General features: G+C 29.7%; 1 protein-coding gene across 5 annotated transcripts in view; it reads left to right on the top strand.

Annotated features, from left to right (window-relative positions):
* The first annotated feature begins 1358 nt into the window (after window positions 1-1358).
* LOC100198317 (dual 3',5'-cyclic-AMP and -GMP phosphodiesterase 11) overlaps window positions 1359-15447 on the top strand; it is a 66262-nt gene continuing 52173 nt past the window's right edge. For all 5 annotated transcript variants that reach the window (XM_065811216.1, XM_065811219.1, XM_065811215.1 and 2 more), the window contains exon 1: window positions 1359-2288. In XM_065811216.1, coding sequence (XP_065667288.1) covers window positions 1497-2288 — 792 coding nt within the window. In that variant the 5' untranslated portion in view covers window positions 1359-1496. The remainder of the gene's footprint in view (window positions 2289-15447) is intronic.

Below are 15447 nucleotides of genomic sequence, written 5' to 3'. Positions count from 1 at the left end.
AAATTTATTTTTGCGTTTTGATATTCTTCATTAATACCTCTGCTATTTCATTGTTTCACACAATAATCTTTAGCTTTTTATCCAAAATCAAAAGATTATACTTTGTATGCCCTAACTTTTATTCTAAGGGACCATTTTTTTTTTTTAGAAATTTGAAACCCGTGTCTTCAGCCCTTTTAGTGAAAGTGACAACAAAAGTTTAGCACATTGGGTGATAATAACCCCAGCAAACCCACTGAATATTCCCATATTTCAACTATTTTTGAAATTTTATTCCCCTACCTTTCTACCTCTAATGTTTTCACTTAGCACTATACCAAGAAGTTGCCGAGCTTGAACACAGAAAAGAGATTTTTTGTAAAAAAAAAAAAAGGCAAAATAATAACGTTCAAAAGTGTTTTTTCAAAATCGTTAATGACGTTTTTGTAAATGTTGCTTATCAAAAATAAAAACTGTTAAAATTATTTAAAAAAATAAAAAGTTCAGAATTTAGAGTGGGTTGCAGGAAAAGTCAACTAGCTCCGCCATTATTTATTTTTCTTTTTTAGAAAAACTCATCACACTAATAACAAATGTGTGTGGAGACTGTTCTAAATGTCTGAGACTCTGCCCCCTCTCCCTCAGTAAGTAAAATTATTTAATTTATTTTACTTATGAGATTAGCTGTTAAACGATAACGTTTCTATCTTAGACAAAAAACTTAATCCGAGTTAACTATTGTCACAATTAAAATATATGCTTTTAAAAGCAGCATTATTAGTACGAGCTATTGAAAAAATGTAAGTAATTAACTATTAAAACGAACTAAAAGCAAAAATTCTTAACTACAAAAGAAAATTCTGTTTGGAATTAATTGAAATTGTTTGAAAAAACAAAAGAATATTTTGACGTTACAACCTTGCAGTCCGCAGATGTTTATCGCTTATTAAATATGCATGTTTGAAGGATTTAAACCAGCAATTATCAAATATCATCTTTAAGAATACTTGTTATATTTTCTATTCATTTTTTTTTTCAATTTCAATTGGTTTTGAGGCAATATTGAAAAATAAAATTTTCTTATTCCATTTAAGGTTACTTTATATTCTTCACCAAACTTCTCATTCAAACTTTTATATGTAAGTTTTAAGAGTTTGTCAAATATAATTCTTTTAAAACTTTCAAAAACAATAAAATAAAAACAATATATTACTATAGGATTGTATTGCATAAGCGATATAGAACAACTTTTTTAGAAAATAAATAAGTCCAAACCTTTTCATTTAAAAAATTAATAATGAATTCTGACAAAATTCTACGTCAAAAATAAAGCCAAAATAACGTCGTGTAAACGGAACTATATCTTTTGTGCGATTCACAAAACAGATCATAATCGGAAAGCTATTTTATACCGCAATGAATATTGAGCTACGGCTGTGATCTTTTTTTTTTTGCACTTTGTTTACAATTTTTGATTACTTTCTTTGATTGCAGAGCGTGTGGTTTTTATTTTTAAAATGGATAAATACGATGATAATGAAGTCAATAATTTTAATGGAAGTGAGGAATGTTTGGAAAAATTCGGATTAAGTTTTAATGAAGACGACGATGAAGACGATGACGATGATCTTTCAGAAGAGAGAGTGGAAGCGTGGCTTGATGCTAACGAAGATTTTGCTGCCTCTTATTTTTCTAGAAAAGCTCAAAAATTAATGCTAGATAAATTTATGCCTAGAAGCAGTAGGCAATCTACACAAAGTAGGACATCTTCTCCTTTACCAGGGTCATTTTTGATGCAACATGCTACTTCATCAACTAATTTAGCTTCAGGAACTATCACTCCTGCTCGAAAAATTTCATCTGTAGATTTTGAAAAAGGTTTTCTAAAGCCCATACTAAGTCATGTTGATGGAGTTCCTAGTTTTTTAAGACTTGAAAGATCTATATCTCGGCCTTTACGCCAGCGGAAATCTAAAGAAGAACTTAAAGAGCTAAAAATATTAGATGAACAAGCTTTACTTATGGAGCTTGTTAAAGACATTGCTAACGATTTAGAAATTAACAGCCTATGTCATAAAATTTTACAAAATGTCAGCATACTTACTGATGGAGATAGATGTTCCATTTTTCTTGTTCAAGACTATGGTCATGGACCAAAACTACTAGTTTCTCAAGTTTATGATGTAAATGCTGATTCTTGCGTTGAAGAAATGAAAGCAAAAAAAGAAATAGTTGTTCCATGGGGTACAGGTATTGTTGGTCATGTAGCAAAGTATGGAGAAACACTTAACATTCCAGATGCATATGCTGTAAGTATGATTCAAAATTTTTTATGTTATAATGTTTAATACTTTTTAACTATATTATAAATACTATTTTAAATTAATTAGTTAATGATTTAATTAGTTTAAACTTCTGGTTTGTTGTTTTAAAATATTAAATAAAATTTTTCAAATATTGGTAGATAACTTTATATTTAGTAGTAGTTGTTGAATTTATATTTTAATCATCTACATTTTTTAATCTACAGGTAAATCTGCAGTTTTATGGCATAAAATAAAATTTTTGGTTTTTTTAAAAGAGAGAAGAGTGTAAAAATATATATTAATAAAATAATAATAAATGAAAATAATCATTTATAATGATAATTGGTATATTTATAATAGTAATTATTATTATTCATAAAAAAAAATCTTTTATAATAATGATTATGTTTACAATAAATATTTTAAGATATTTTAAAGTCTCTATGAAAGAGTGTGCGAAAATATAATTATTTTAGACAGCTAAACTGCCTTTTAAACTGATTTAACCCTTTTATTACCAGACATTGTAAGTGAAATGTTATTATCAATTAAAAAACTTTATAATAAAAAATATCAAACCCCGCATATCAAGTGACTGGTACTGAAGGGGTTAAATGCTTATTATTTCAGTTTAGAACATAAATCAGAAGTCTCTAATTAGTGAACAATTCTTGAACTATTTTATACTTCATAAATAATTCTTAACTAAATGAAGTTTATATAAAATGTGTAAAAAAAATATGTGTGCCTAAAGTTATAAAAATATGTGTGCCTAAATATAAAAATTTGCTTTAATGTCTTTTGCATGTATAAGAAGAAACAAAAAACCATTTAAAAATGTAAAAATACTGTAAATTGCACTTGGTCATCAAAAAAAAAAAAAAAAAAGATGAGAAGAAAAGAAATCTCTGACAACGACTGTCTAATCATCTGTATCGTATTTTAAAAGTAATAATTTAGTTTTATGCCACCATTTAGAAACTAATCCATTTCTTTTTTATTTGACAACTTCTCATTGTTGTAAGATATTTTATATTGTTATGTATTTTTCATATAAGCATTGATTGTGTCGTTTTGTTTTGAAATTGTAAGATCTTTATTGTCTTAAAATTTTCCATTTGATCAATGGGTTTTCAACCTCCATATTTCCTTAGACTACCTTAGCTAAGTATCATTTGTAATATTTTTTAATATTATAATATTTTGCATGGTTAGCATATCCAAGTTTAAATGGAATTTCACTGACTCTAAAATACACTTTGTTCCTGTCTGGAGTGTCTGACTTTAAATGATATAAATATTTTAGCTTATTTGAGTTACTTTTACATGCATTATACTTTTGTGTTATTCTACAAAATTTTGTAACAGGGATTGATGACAGTAGTTAACTTCTAAGATAAAGTACAAAATTTAGTAAAGTGAATATATTTGAACTTGGTACCAGAACTTAACATCTTTTTACATTAATTTCTTATAATAATAAAAAAATTGTTTGTTTACAAAAGAGTTGCTCTTGTAAAAAAATTATTCTGATAAAGGTAGTCTGATTATTATGATCTGCGTTTGTGACCAATTTCTTTTTTATCAATATTTTCTCAAATTTTTTAAAAAGATTTTCAAATTTGAAATTTAAGAATTTAAAAAAAATTAAAGCAGATATTGTTTGAAAATTATTTTTGTCTTGATTTTTATCAAAAGTAATTTTTAAAAAAACCAATGTATGACTTAAGCAATTTTATAATGATAAAGTTGAGGGCTTGATAAAAAAATGTCAAAATGTAATGAGGAATGATAATAGGTCTTTTTACATTAAGTTATATTATTAAAAAAAATTTTTTTTTTGCTACTAAAGTAAGAAAAAACAAAACAACTATTACTTAATTTAAAAAAAAAAAGAAAAAAGAAAAGAAGCTAATTTCTAACATTTTTAAGGCTTTTTTTTCATGGATTATATCTTCATCTCATATTAATTATTATTGTAGTTGTTGTTGTTGTTGTTGTTATTATTATTATTATTATATTAGATTTGCTGTACTCGTTAAAACACTATGACAACCATTTTATTCAACTCAAAAATTAATTGTCTAATTTTTTTTAACCATTATTATTTTTTTAATTTATTATTCAGTTAAATTTGACTTTGTTATTAAATTTCATAGTTTGTTCCAATCATTTGCTATTCTATTAGTTATGAATTTGTTTTGGGGTTAACATTTATATATTTCCTTGAATATTTCATACTGTGAATTTTATTGAATATGATTTAAAACCTGGTTGATTATACAATTTACAAAATTTTTTTCTTTTTCTTATGTCGGTACTTCAATTACTTTCAGCCTTTTTTGATATATCAGATCTTGTTTAAAATTTCAATTATGCGTTCAATTTATGTTGAGCAAAAACTTCTATTGGAATATTTTACTTGTTTTTTGATATTGTTTATGCAGTGTTTTTGCATCCATTTAAAACAAACATGACATTCATTTAGAACAACCATGACATTCATATAAAACAACCATGACATTCATTTAAAACATCATGACAATCAGTAAAAACAATCGCGATTTTCAATTAAAACAATTGTGATCTTCAATTAAAACAATTGTGATTTTCACTTAAAACATTTAACGCATGTGCAATCTCAACGTTCTATATTATTCAAAAATAAAGGATTTCTTTATATATTTATTTATCTAATATTATATAAATTTATTTTTATTAATATTATATTAATTTATTTTAAATTGATGCCATATTTGTTTTAAATGGATGCAAAACCTGGTATGTGTGTACGCCTTACTTAGAAAATATCCTGAGAGGCTTGATGTTGACAGATGTGTATTCTATAAAAAAAGAATAAGGGAATGGTGTCACAGCAAATATACAAGCAACGAGATATTAAAGAAAAAGAAGTAAAATTGTCCAAACGTAGATTCGAACCAGGGCCTTTCCGAGTATGAAGAGAAGGCCTTATCCAAAGCAGCTAAATGCGCAGTTGCTGATACAGACAAAATAAATATTATATAATAAAAAGGTGTTGACCATCATGGATGTTTTAAATGAACGTTATGGTTGTTTTACCAATAAGATAAGGCCATGTAAAAAATGTGTACCTAAATGGCATGGAATAATTGAAGCTTAATAAGTATATATACACGTGTGTATGCCTTACCAGGTTTTACATCCATTCAAAACAAATATGGCATCCGTTTTAAAATAAAATAAATTCCATTAAATTAAAATAAATTAATGTAATATTAATAAAAATAAATTTATATAATATTAGATAAATAAATATATAAAGAAATCCTTTTTTTTTGAATAATATAGAACGTTGCGCATTAAATGCATTAAATGTTTTAATTGAAAATCACGATGTTTTAAATGAATGTCATGGTTGTTTTAAATGAATGTCATGGTTGTTTTAAATGGATGTCATGTTTGTTTTAAATGGATGCAAAAACCGGTAATTTTAAGTCATAATTATTGTAAAAATCATGTTAATTACATTTGTGAAATAATTTATTTAATATTTATTTGAAATTTTTATTTTTGTTCATGTTGATAAAAAAAAAAGATTGTTTAATAATTTTTTTTTTGTATTAAAAAGCTTTAAGTTAAGTATGATTTTAAAAATGAAAAATTTAGATTTAGTTTTGAAGGAATGTGAAATAGTTAATGCTATTTTTTGAAGAAATATTTTTTTTCTTGTTATTTGCAAACAAATTCATTACATCCAAATATTAAAACAAGTTGCTCATTAATAGGTTAAAATGTGTGAAAGCAACCTAAAAACTACTTTTTTGTTTTAAGAAAGGAGAAGTGTTCAGGAGAATCTTCTCACAAATTAATTTAAAACTTTTGGTTTCATTAATTCAATATCACATATCTTACTGGTAACTAGTAAAATTTATCTATAAAATGTTTATAACTTTATAAATAGTTCATTAAATACGTAAAAATTGTGATTAAGCAAACAAAAGATTATGATGTTATTTAAAAAGTTGTTTTAAGAAATATATAAGTAAATTTAATTTTTTTTTTTAATTATTATAATTCTTTTAAACAACTTCACTTCCAAACAAGGCTGCAAGCAGCCAATATTAGAGTTGAAAGTTACAGGAAGAGAAAAGATGAAGACGTTTATAAAGAAAGATAATGATTAACAGACAAATTAAAAGATTGCAAGTTACTACTGTGATCAAAAAGTAAGGTAAATTTTTAATTTAAACTTCCCGTCTTATTCGAATTGTCCAATCTTTTTTATTTTTAAGTTGGTAGGAATGTCATTAACATTTGCGCCAAATTACATGTCAAACTCATAATTATTTTTTTTTGTTTACGCTTGTTTCTGAAGTACCAAAAGTGCATTCGGCGTTTTTCACGATGTCTAATTTTGTTGAGCAAAGAAGTGCTATTAAATTTTGTTTGCGGAATGATATTTCTGCTGCTGAAACGTATCGAATGTTGCAAAAGGCCTTCGGTGAAGAGACTATGTTTAAAAAAATGTTTACAAGTGGTACAAAGACTTCAAAGAAGGCCGAGAACGTGTTGATGACTTGAAACGCTCCGGACGACCATCGACTTCGATTGATGATCGCCACATCAACAAAATCAAAGAATTGGTGCTTGCAAATCGTCGGTTAACCATTCGAGACCTTGTTGACATGGTTGGAATATCATTTGGGTCGGTGCAAGCGATTTTGAAGGATCATTTGGGCCTCAGAAGACTCAAATCACGTTTGGTGCCGAAATTTCTCAATTTCTTTGAAAAAGAGCGTTGCGTTAAAACGTGTGAAGCAATGCTTTCTGACTATCAAGACGTCTACAAACAAATTATTACTGGCGATGAGACTTGGGTCTACGCATACGACCCTGAAAAAACCGACCAATCAAGTGAATACCGTGAAAAAGGCGAGCCGAGACCGAAGCAACCACTTCAAAGTCGCTCAAAAATCAAGGTCATGTTGATTGTTTTCTTTGATTATTGTGGTGTCGTGCACTACGAATTCCTTCCAACTGGCCAAACTGTCAACAAGGAATATTATTTAAGCGTTTTGCGACGTTTGCGTGAAGCTATTCGCAAAAAGAGACCGGAATTATGGGCCAATAACTCTTGGATTTTGCACCACGATAATGCGCCTTCGCACACAGCACTGGTTCTTCGTGAGTTTTTCGCCAAAAATTCTACCCATGTTGCTCCACAACCATCGTATTCGCCCGACTTAGCACCGTGTGACTTCTAACTGTTCCCAAAGCTCAAGAGACCACTCTGGGGAAATCGTTTTGAGTCCATTGAAGAGATCCAATGTGAATTGGCACGGGCATTGAAGGCTATCCCTACCGAGGACTTTTCAGCATGCTTCGAAGACTGGAAAAAACGTTGGCAAAAGTGCATTGGGGTCGGGGGGGATTATTTTGAGGGGGACGATACAGATTTGGAAGAATAAATAAAGATTTTTCATTTTATAAAAAAATTCACCTTACTTTTTGGTCACAGTAGTATATGAATCAGGAAAACAAGATGAAGGAATAAACAAGAAAAATATGAATTTTTGGAGAACTTAGGATTAGTCAGAGTAAAAGGAGGAAATTGTATGATGAGTAACACAAGAATAAGTTTTAGTAGATAACACAAGAGCTCTTCAGAGCAGCACCCATTAAAGTATTTATAGAAAAGAAAAAGATGAGCAATTTTACGATGATGTAACAATGGTTGAAGGTTGGCTGCAAGATCAGGTCCAACTATGTTTACAATGTGTTTTTGCACCTTGTCTAAAAGAAAAAGGGCATTATTTGAAAATCTGCACCAGATAAGACAACAGTATTTCATAAATAGACTGATTAGAGATTTTTAGAGATAAAGATTAGAATCTGGAATAAGAAAGAAGCAAATTCTTGTTTTGCAATGGATTTGATATATGGATTCCTAGATAGATCAGTAGTAAGAGTTAATCCTAGAAGATGAAGGATAGCTGATTCATCAAATACATTACCATCTATAAATATAGAAAGATCTAGATTATTGTGATAACGATTAGCTTAAAAATATTGACTTTTATCTGAGTTAAAGTTCACCAGCCACTAAGGGTCACATGTTGACAAGAATTAATGGTAGTATCATCAGCAAAAAGTGCCACCTTAAATGTGAAAATATCTGGTAGATTGTTAATGTAAATTAAAATAAGTATAGGGCCAAAGATAGAACCTTGAGGAACCTTAAAAGTTACAGGAAATGAAGAAGAGTGCTGTCTATCGTAGTCAACTTTATACTATGATTGGTAAGGGTTCAATAATGGCAGATACAGCTAGGTCCAAATAAATTTACAATGCCTTTTTAATCTTGTTTAGAAGGGAAAGAGCATCATTAGGAGAGCCAGCCAAAATATGACAGCACTATTCCATACAGGGACCAATAAGAGATAACGAGAGGTAAAGAATGAAACCAGGAGTAAGATGGTGAAAAGCATGATAAGGATAAGCAACCTAAGCAAATCCTAACTTTGCAATAGATTATATATCAGGCTTCCATAAGAGGTCAGTAGTGAATAACAATGCAAGAAGAACATAAAAGAAGAGGACTCTGTGAGAGGGTTGCCATTCATTAATATAGGAGTATAGACAGTATTGCCTCAGTAAATTTGTTGGAGTTAAAATCAGACCCATAAATTGAAATGAGATGAAGTGTTTGAGTTACCTTTGTTAATTACACAGTTAAAGATTTTCTAAAAGTCTCTAAATGCCAACTTCTGAGACAATATACAAGATTTAGCAAACTGGGAATAATGGAGCTTAGTATTAGACACCACCTTTTTATATTAATTTCTTGCAATAATAGAAAGGTTTTTGTTTTCAATAATTGTTCTTTTGAAAAAGATTTAAAAAAATGATTACGATTAGATATTGCAACTGCACTGAAGATGAAAACCTTGTAGTAGAAAACACTGGACTTGAAAGAATAAAAGCTTTCATTCCAATCTGGATCCAGTAGGTTACGCAGAATGTGCGTTTATCAGCGAAGAGACAAAAGACACCAGCCCAAAGACAAGCATGAAGAAAATCATAAAAAGAATGAGAAGAAGTGATGAATATGAAAAAATAATAAACGAGTAGTAAGTAGATTTATAAAGATTATTGCATGGTCAGAACCACCTAAAGGAGATCAAGGAGACTAAACACAAGCTAGGGTCAGAGACAAGACACAAATCAAGGAGGAAATGATTAGGGTTGTCTAGAAAATGATTCGCAAAGTTGACTATCTGAGTAAGATAATGAGAAATGCAGAAGTATTAAGTAAGCTTTAGTGTCAGCAGGGTCAGTGGTGTTAGATCCAAGCCATTCAGTGTGGTGAGCATTAAAGGCACTAATAACAAAAAGAGCGGTAGTTGGGTAAATTGGCTTATTCAATTTGATAATAAGCTACATAGTGATAGTGGGGTCAGGTTTCTGTCAATTTGATAAGAAGTTTCATCTAAAAGAGTACAGTCTTGAGAAGAAAGGAGAATGGAAAAGAACAAAGAAAAAGGTGATAGAGTGAAGAGGTGCTAAACAGAAGTGTATAAAAGAATAATCAGAGGATGCAGACCTGATTTCTTGACAAATAGGTGAGTTGATGTGTAAGTATACCCCCATGCCAAGTATGTGACTATTGGAGTCTTTGTGAATCAAAGGATAATAGCAGCCAAGACAAAACAGCCATGTTTAAACTAGTCTCATAATGAGCGAGCAAGTTTGATGAATTTTTCAAGAGGTACAATTCAACTGATAAAAAGTTACTTTAAAGGCCACAAATATTTATAAATGATATATTGAAACAGTTAAGTGGTGGTGATTTTTATGTTTAATATTTTAGGTTACTTTGAACATGGTTAAGTTAAAGATAACTTGACTTTTTCTTAGATAGAAGCATGGCATCCCTAGCAATGAGCTATGCAGTTGTCTCAGCCCTGCTAATTAACCCGAAATCATAACTTAGGGCCTCTTATGTGGGCTTTACAATATGTATGAAAAGCACTAACAAGGACACCATTCATGCGAAAATTGGCACTGTTAATACTCCGATATTTTACAGCTATTGATGGAATCACCCTCTCTGTGAACTACCTGAGATTTTGAGAAACCTTAATACCAGCTGGCCTCAGAACCATTGAACTGAGTTTTAGAGCTGTACCCTCTTTTGGAGATAACAGGAAGAGTTGCATATCCACTTAACGGGAAGAGTTGCATATCCACTATAAAGGAGGAACAAGCAAAAGACTATGAGTAGATCCAGTATTCATCATCCTAGGCAGAAAACAATGTAAAACAGAATGGGTGCAAGACTAGTTAACCAAATTATTCTGCTAACCCCTAAAGTCTTTGCCTAGGAGGCCTTCTACAATACAGTCGCTGGATGCAGTTAACATCTGCCTAAGATGGGTATTTTTTATACATCTTGGGCAGATGTTAGACACTATCTCTAGCCTTTACCTAACCAAGAGTCCCAAGGCAGCAAACTTTAAAGTTTATTTCTTCTAGCCTTTGCCTAAAAAACCAAACCCCACATGGCAGCAGGACATAAGGCAGGTAGTTCTGGGTTACATGATACTAGTAGCAAGGTGATCAATATTATCCTGAACTTGACCTGACCTAGAGTAGTAGAGTAGACCTAACCTAGAGTAAAAGTTACTTCTGTAAGCAGTACTTCAAAACATTGAAAAGGATATTTTAAAAATGCATATTATAGAAAATACATTACATCTATTGTGGTTACTCTATCAACTCTTTAACTCCGAAATGCAAACTTTTATAAACATGACCAGAAAAACAATTTGAGCACACCAGGGTCATTTAAGGATTAAAACTTCTCACTTATGAAGCAAGCCACCAGTACCACATATGATTATATCTTATAAAATATAGCTCATATAATTATTATCAAATATAACGCATACAAATTACTTTTTATAGAAGTTTATCAAATATACCACATATAGTTATTGTTTATAAAAGTTTACCAAATGAAATCCACACAAATCAATTGAAATCTTATAAAAAATATAGTATAATAAAAATTATTAAATTTAAAATAAGGAATAAAATTTTAAAAAATACGACTTAACGCTTGTAAGCAGAAGTAAAGAAGCAAAACTGAAGAAACTAGAAAAGTTTTTTTTAGTGTTCTTAAGACAGTTTTAAAATAATCCAAAAACCTTGACAAGACCTTTTTTTAGCTATATATATATATGTATATATATATATATTTTTTTTTTTTAGCTATATATATATATATATATATATATATATATATATATATATATATATATATATATATATATATATATATATATATATATATATATATATATATATATATATATATGCGGTTGTGGTGGAGTGGGGAGAGCGCTCTCTTTATAAGCGAGAGGTTCGGAGTTCGACTCCCACCACGTCCCTGGAAGTACCGCGCTCAACTTAGTTTCTCCGCGCAGCGGCCTTGCTCGGGAAGGTTCGTATTTCGGAGTTAAAGAGTTGAGAGAGGGTTGCACCACGAATAACAACTAAAAAATAAAAAACACAAAAAAATGAGTAGCCTCCTCGACTGTAGTGGCCCCCCTCGGGCCTTGGGGAGGTGAATAATCTAAAAAAAAAAAAAGTATATATATATATATATATATGTATATATATATATAGAACTCTTATATGTTGTCCGAAAGTTTTTTCCATATTTTGTTGACAAAAAGTAAAAATTAAAATGCAAGACCGGAATTTTTTTTTTTATTAATTGATAGACTGTCTGCCCCAACCAAACCCTCAGTCGATGTAGCAGCACTCCCTTGCAGGTCAGGCTAAAAGATAGTAGATGTAGCAGCACTCCATTGCGAGTCAGGCTACTTGTCAGTCGATGTAGCAGCACTCCCTTGCGAGTCAGGCTATAAGATAGTCGATGTAGCAACACGCCGCTCATGATTTACAGTAAAAAAAATAAAAATAAAAACATTTTATTAAAAAAATTTAAAATAAAAACATTTTATTAAAAAAAATAAAAATAAAAGCATTGTTTATATTGTTTTTCTGGCAAATATTGTTTTTTTTGCGAAAAAATGCATATATTTAGCAATTATTCCACTAAACTTCTCCAGGACAGGGGAGAGGGAGGGGTACCGCTGCCCAAAATTTTTTCCTAGAATAGCCCATATATATATATATATATATATATATATATATATATATATATATATATATATATATATATATATATATATATATATATATATACTCGATCGAGAATCGAGATTTTAATTGGTGTGCTCTCTTTTTGTACATGGGAAGAAATTTCTGATTGGCCTCAGACTCCTACAAATCATAATATTCAAGAAATAGTTATGAATGGCCCTGTAAACCGTTAATTAAACAGTTACCCAAGAAATTATGATAATTGTTCCTTCAGCTCAAGCTTTTTTTGCCAAAAAATTTCGAATGGTGAAAGTCATCCTAGATCATGGCTAATTTATTCAGAAAAAGTGAATAAAATATTTTTTGCCGAAAAATTTTAAATGGTGAAAGTCATCCTAGATCATGGCTAATTTATTCAGAAAAAGTGAATAAAATATTCTGTTTCTATTGTAAACTATTTAACATTACAGATACTTCCCTTGCGAGAACAGGATCTGCTGACTGGAGGCATTTATCACAAAAATTAACGAGGTATGAAGTTAGTGTTGATCATTTTGAAAGCTTTGGCAATTGGATCGAGTTGAAAAGAAGATTACAAAGTTCAAAAACTGTTGATTGTTTAACGGAAAAGCAACTTTTGAATGAAATTGATCGATGGGGTAATGTTTCAAAAAGGATAATTTCCATAATCATTATGATGGCATCACAAAACATAGCATTTAGAGGATCATCTGATAAACTGTATGAAGAAAACAATGGAAATTTCCTTAAAATAGTTGAACTTATGGCAGAATTTGACCCAATTATGGAATATCATGTCTCCAAAGCAGGGGAAAATCCTAACAAAACTCATTACTTAAGCAAAAATATCCAAAAGAAATTGTTCAGTTAGTGGCTCGTGCTACTAGAGAGGAAATCCTTAAAAAAATTTGGAAAGCTAAATACTACTCCATTATTGTGGATTGCACACCAGATGCCAGTCATCAGGAACAGTTAACTCTTATTATACGATATCTAGTCATAGAAAAACATAATGATTTAGTGGTTGTCGACATCAGAGAGATTTTCTTAAATTTTATTATTATTGATGATACTGCAGGTTTGTGAATTTTTGAAATTTTCCTGATTTTTTTAATGCAATATATGTTAAAAGTTAAGAAACGTATATAAAAAAAATTTAATTTGACAGGTCATGGATTAAAGCAAAAAATTGTGGCTTCATTGAATAAAAATAAATTTCCACTTGAAGATACGAGAAGTCAGGCATACGACAATGGTGCAAATATGAGAAGCAAAAACAAGGGCTTACAAAAGAAAATTTTAGAAATAAACGAGCACTCTTTGTCTCTTGTACAGCACATTCACTTAATCTTGTTGTTGTTGATTCTGTAAAAGTTGGATTGAAAACTGTGACATTTTTCAGAATTATTCAAAGCCTTTATAACTTTTTTTCCGGTTCCACAAAACGTTGGAGTATTTTAGAATTGAAGTGTCCATCACTTACAATTAAATCTTTAAGTGATACAAGATGGGAGAGTCACATCAGAGCTGTAAAAGCGATCAAGGAAAATATGCAAAAGATTTATGAAGCGTTGCGTGAAGTTGCCAAAAGTGATTGTGATGGAACCACCAAATTATCAGCTGAATCTATTGCTGCTAAAATAGATACTTTGGAATTCATGTTTGGAATTGTTATTTGGCATGATGTATTAAACGAAATAAACTGTACAAACAAAATTATTCAGTCAAGTTTATCAATTGTCAAAATTTCCATTGAAGTATTAAAATCCACTGTAGCATTTTTGAAATCCAGTTACAAATAGACTAAATTTGATGAGTACGTTACCACAGCAAAAATTTTGGCAACAACTTCGGGTCTAACATTCGAGTTTACCAATCTGTCAACTGAAAGAGTCAGGAAAAAAAAATTTTTTTTTGACGATGTTAAAACAAACCAAGTTCCTGTTTAGATTCCAGATCAAAATTCAAAAAAAATTTTTTGATATACTTTTGAGTCGGCCATTAAATCTATGAAGGAGCGTTTTGAAGACTTTAGAACAACCATGTCTCTTTTTCAGTTCTTATTTGAAATTCTGAATATTTCAAACATGAAAGAAGGTGTATTGAGAGATAATTGTAATTTGTTGGAAGAAACTTTAACTGAACAAGACGAAAAGGATATTTCTGGTGAAGAATTGATGACTGAACTTTGTTTGTTGTCACGAAAAACAGATTAAAAAAATCCACGAGATGTTTTAACATTTATATTTACACGTGATCTTGAAGAAATATTCCCCAATACTTGTATTGCATTAAGAATCTTACTAACAGTTCCAGTAAACTAAAGTTGATCAAAAACTATTTACGATCAAACATCAGTCAAGATAAGCTGAATGGACTTTCGATTATTTCTATTGAGAGCAAAACAACAAAGTCATTAAATATGAGGGAGCTGAGACTTGAATTTGCTCAAATGAAAGCCAGAAGAGTGCCACTTCCAAAACAATAAAAAATTATAATTTAGGTTTCGATATATTTTCTGATTTTTCATACTTTTATTTCAAACTTAAAAATTCGATTATATTTTCATTTTTTATATGTATAAAAAAGTAGTCAATAGTGTATGAATTTCATGATAAATACCAGATTTTAATATGAGTTTAATTTTTTTTTCAATTTAGAATAATGATTTTTTCTTTAATTAGAGCGACTTTTATTTTATTGAGATTTGAAGGAGTATTTGTATATTTTTGCTTTCATTTTTTTGTATAAATATAACACTCTCCTCACCTTACTTAAATAGACCATTTTAGATAATATTTTAAATATAAAAGTATAAAGGTTATAAACTGCTGTTAGAGCAACTTTTGCCCGATCAACACTATGAAGATGAAAATTTCATTCATTTAAGCCGATTGTTGTTCTCTGATATTTTTAAAAGGCTAATTAAGAATTAAAGCAGCATTTTTTTTTTGCACACACTAAGAAATACGCGTGAGCTGGCTCT

The sequence above is a fragment of the Hydra vulgaris genome, chromosome 12 (assembly GCF_038396675.1).
Source record: "Hydra vulgaris chromosome 12, alternate assembly HydraT2T_AEP".
NCBI lineage: Eukaryota > Metazoa > Cnidaria > Hydrozoa > Anthoathecata > Hydridae > Hydra > Hydra vulgaris.
Note: the sequence above shows the minus strand (reverse complement) of the source record. Positions and strands in the feature narration are given on the sequence as shown.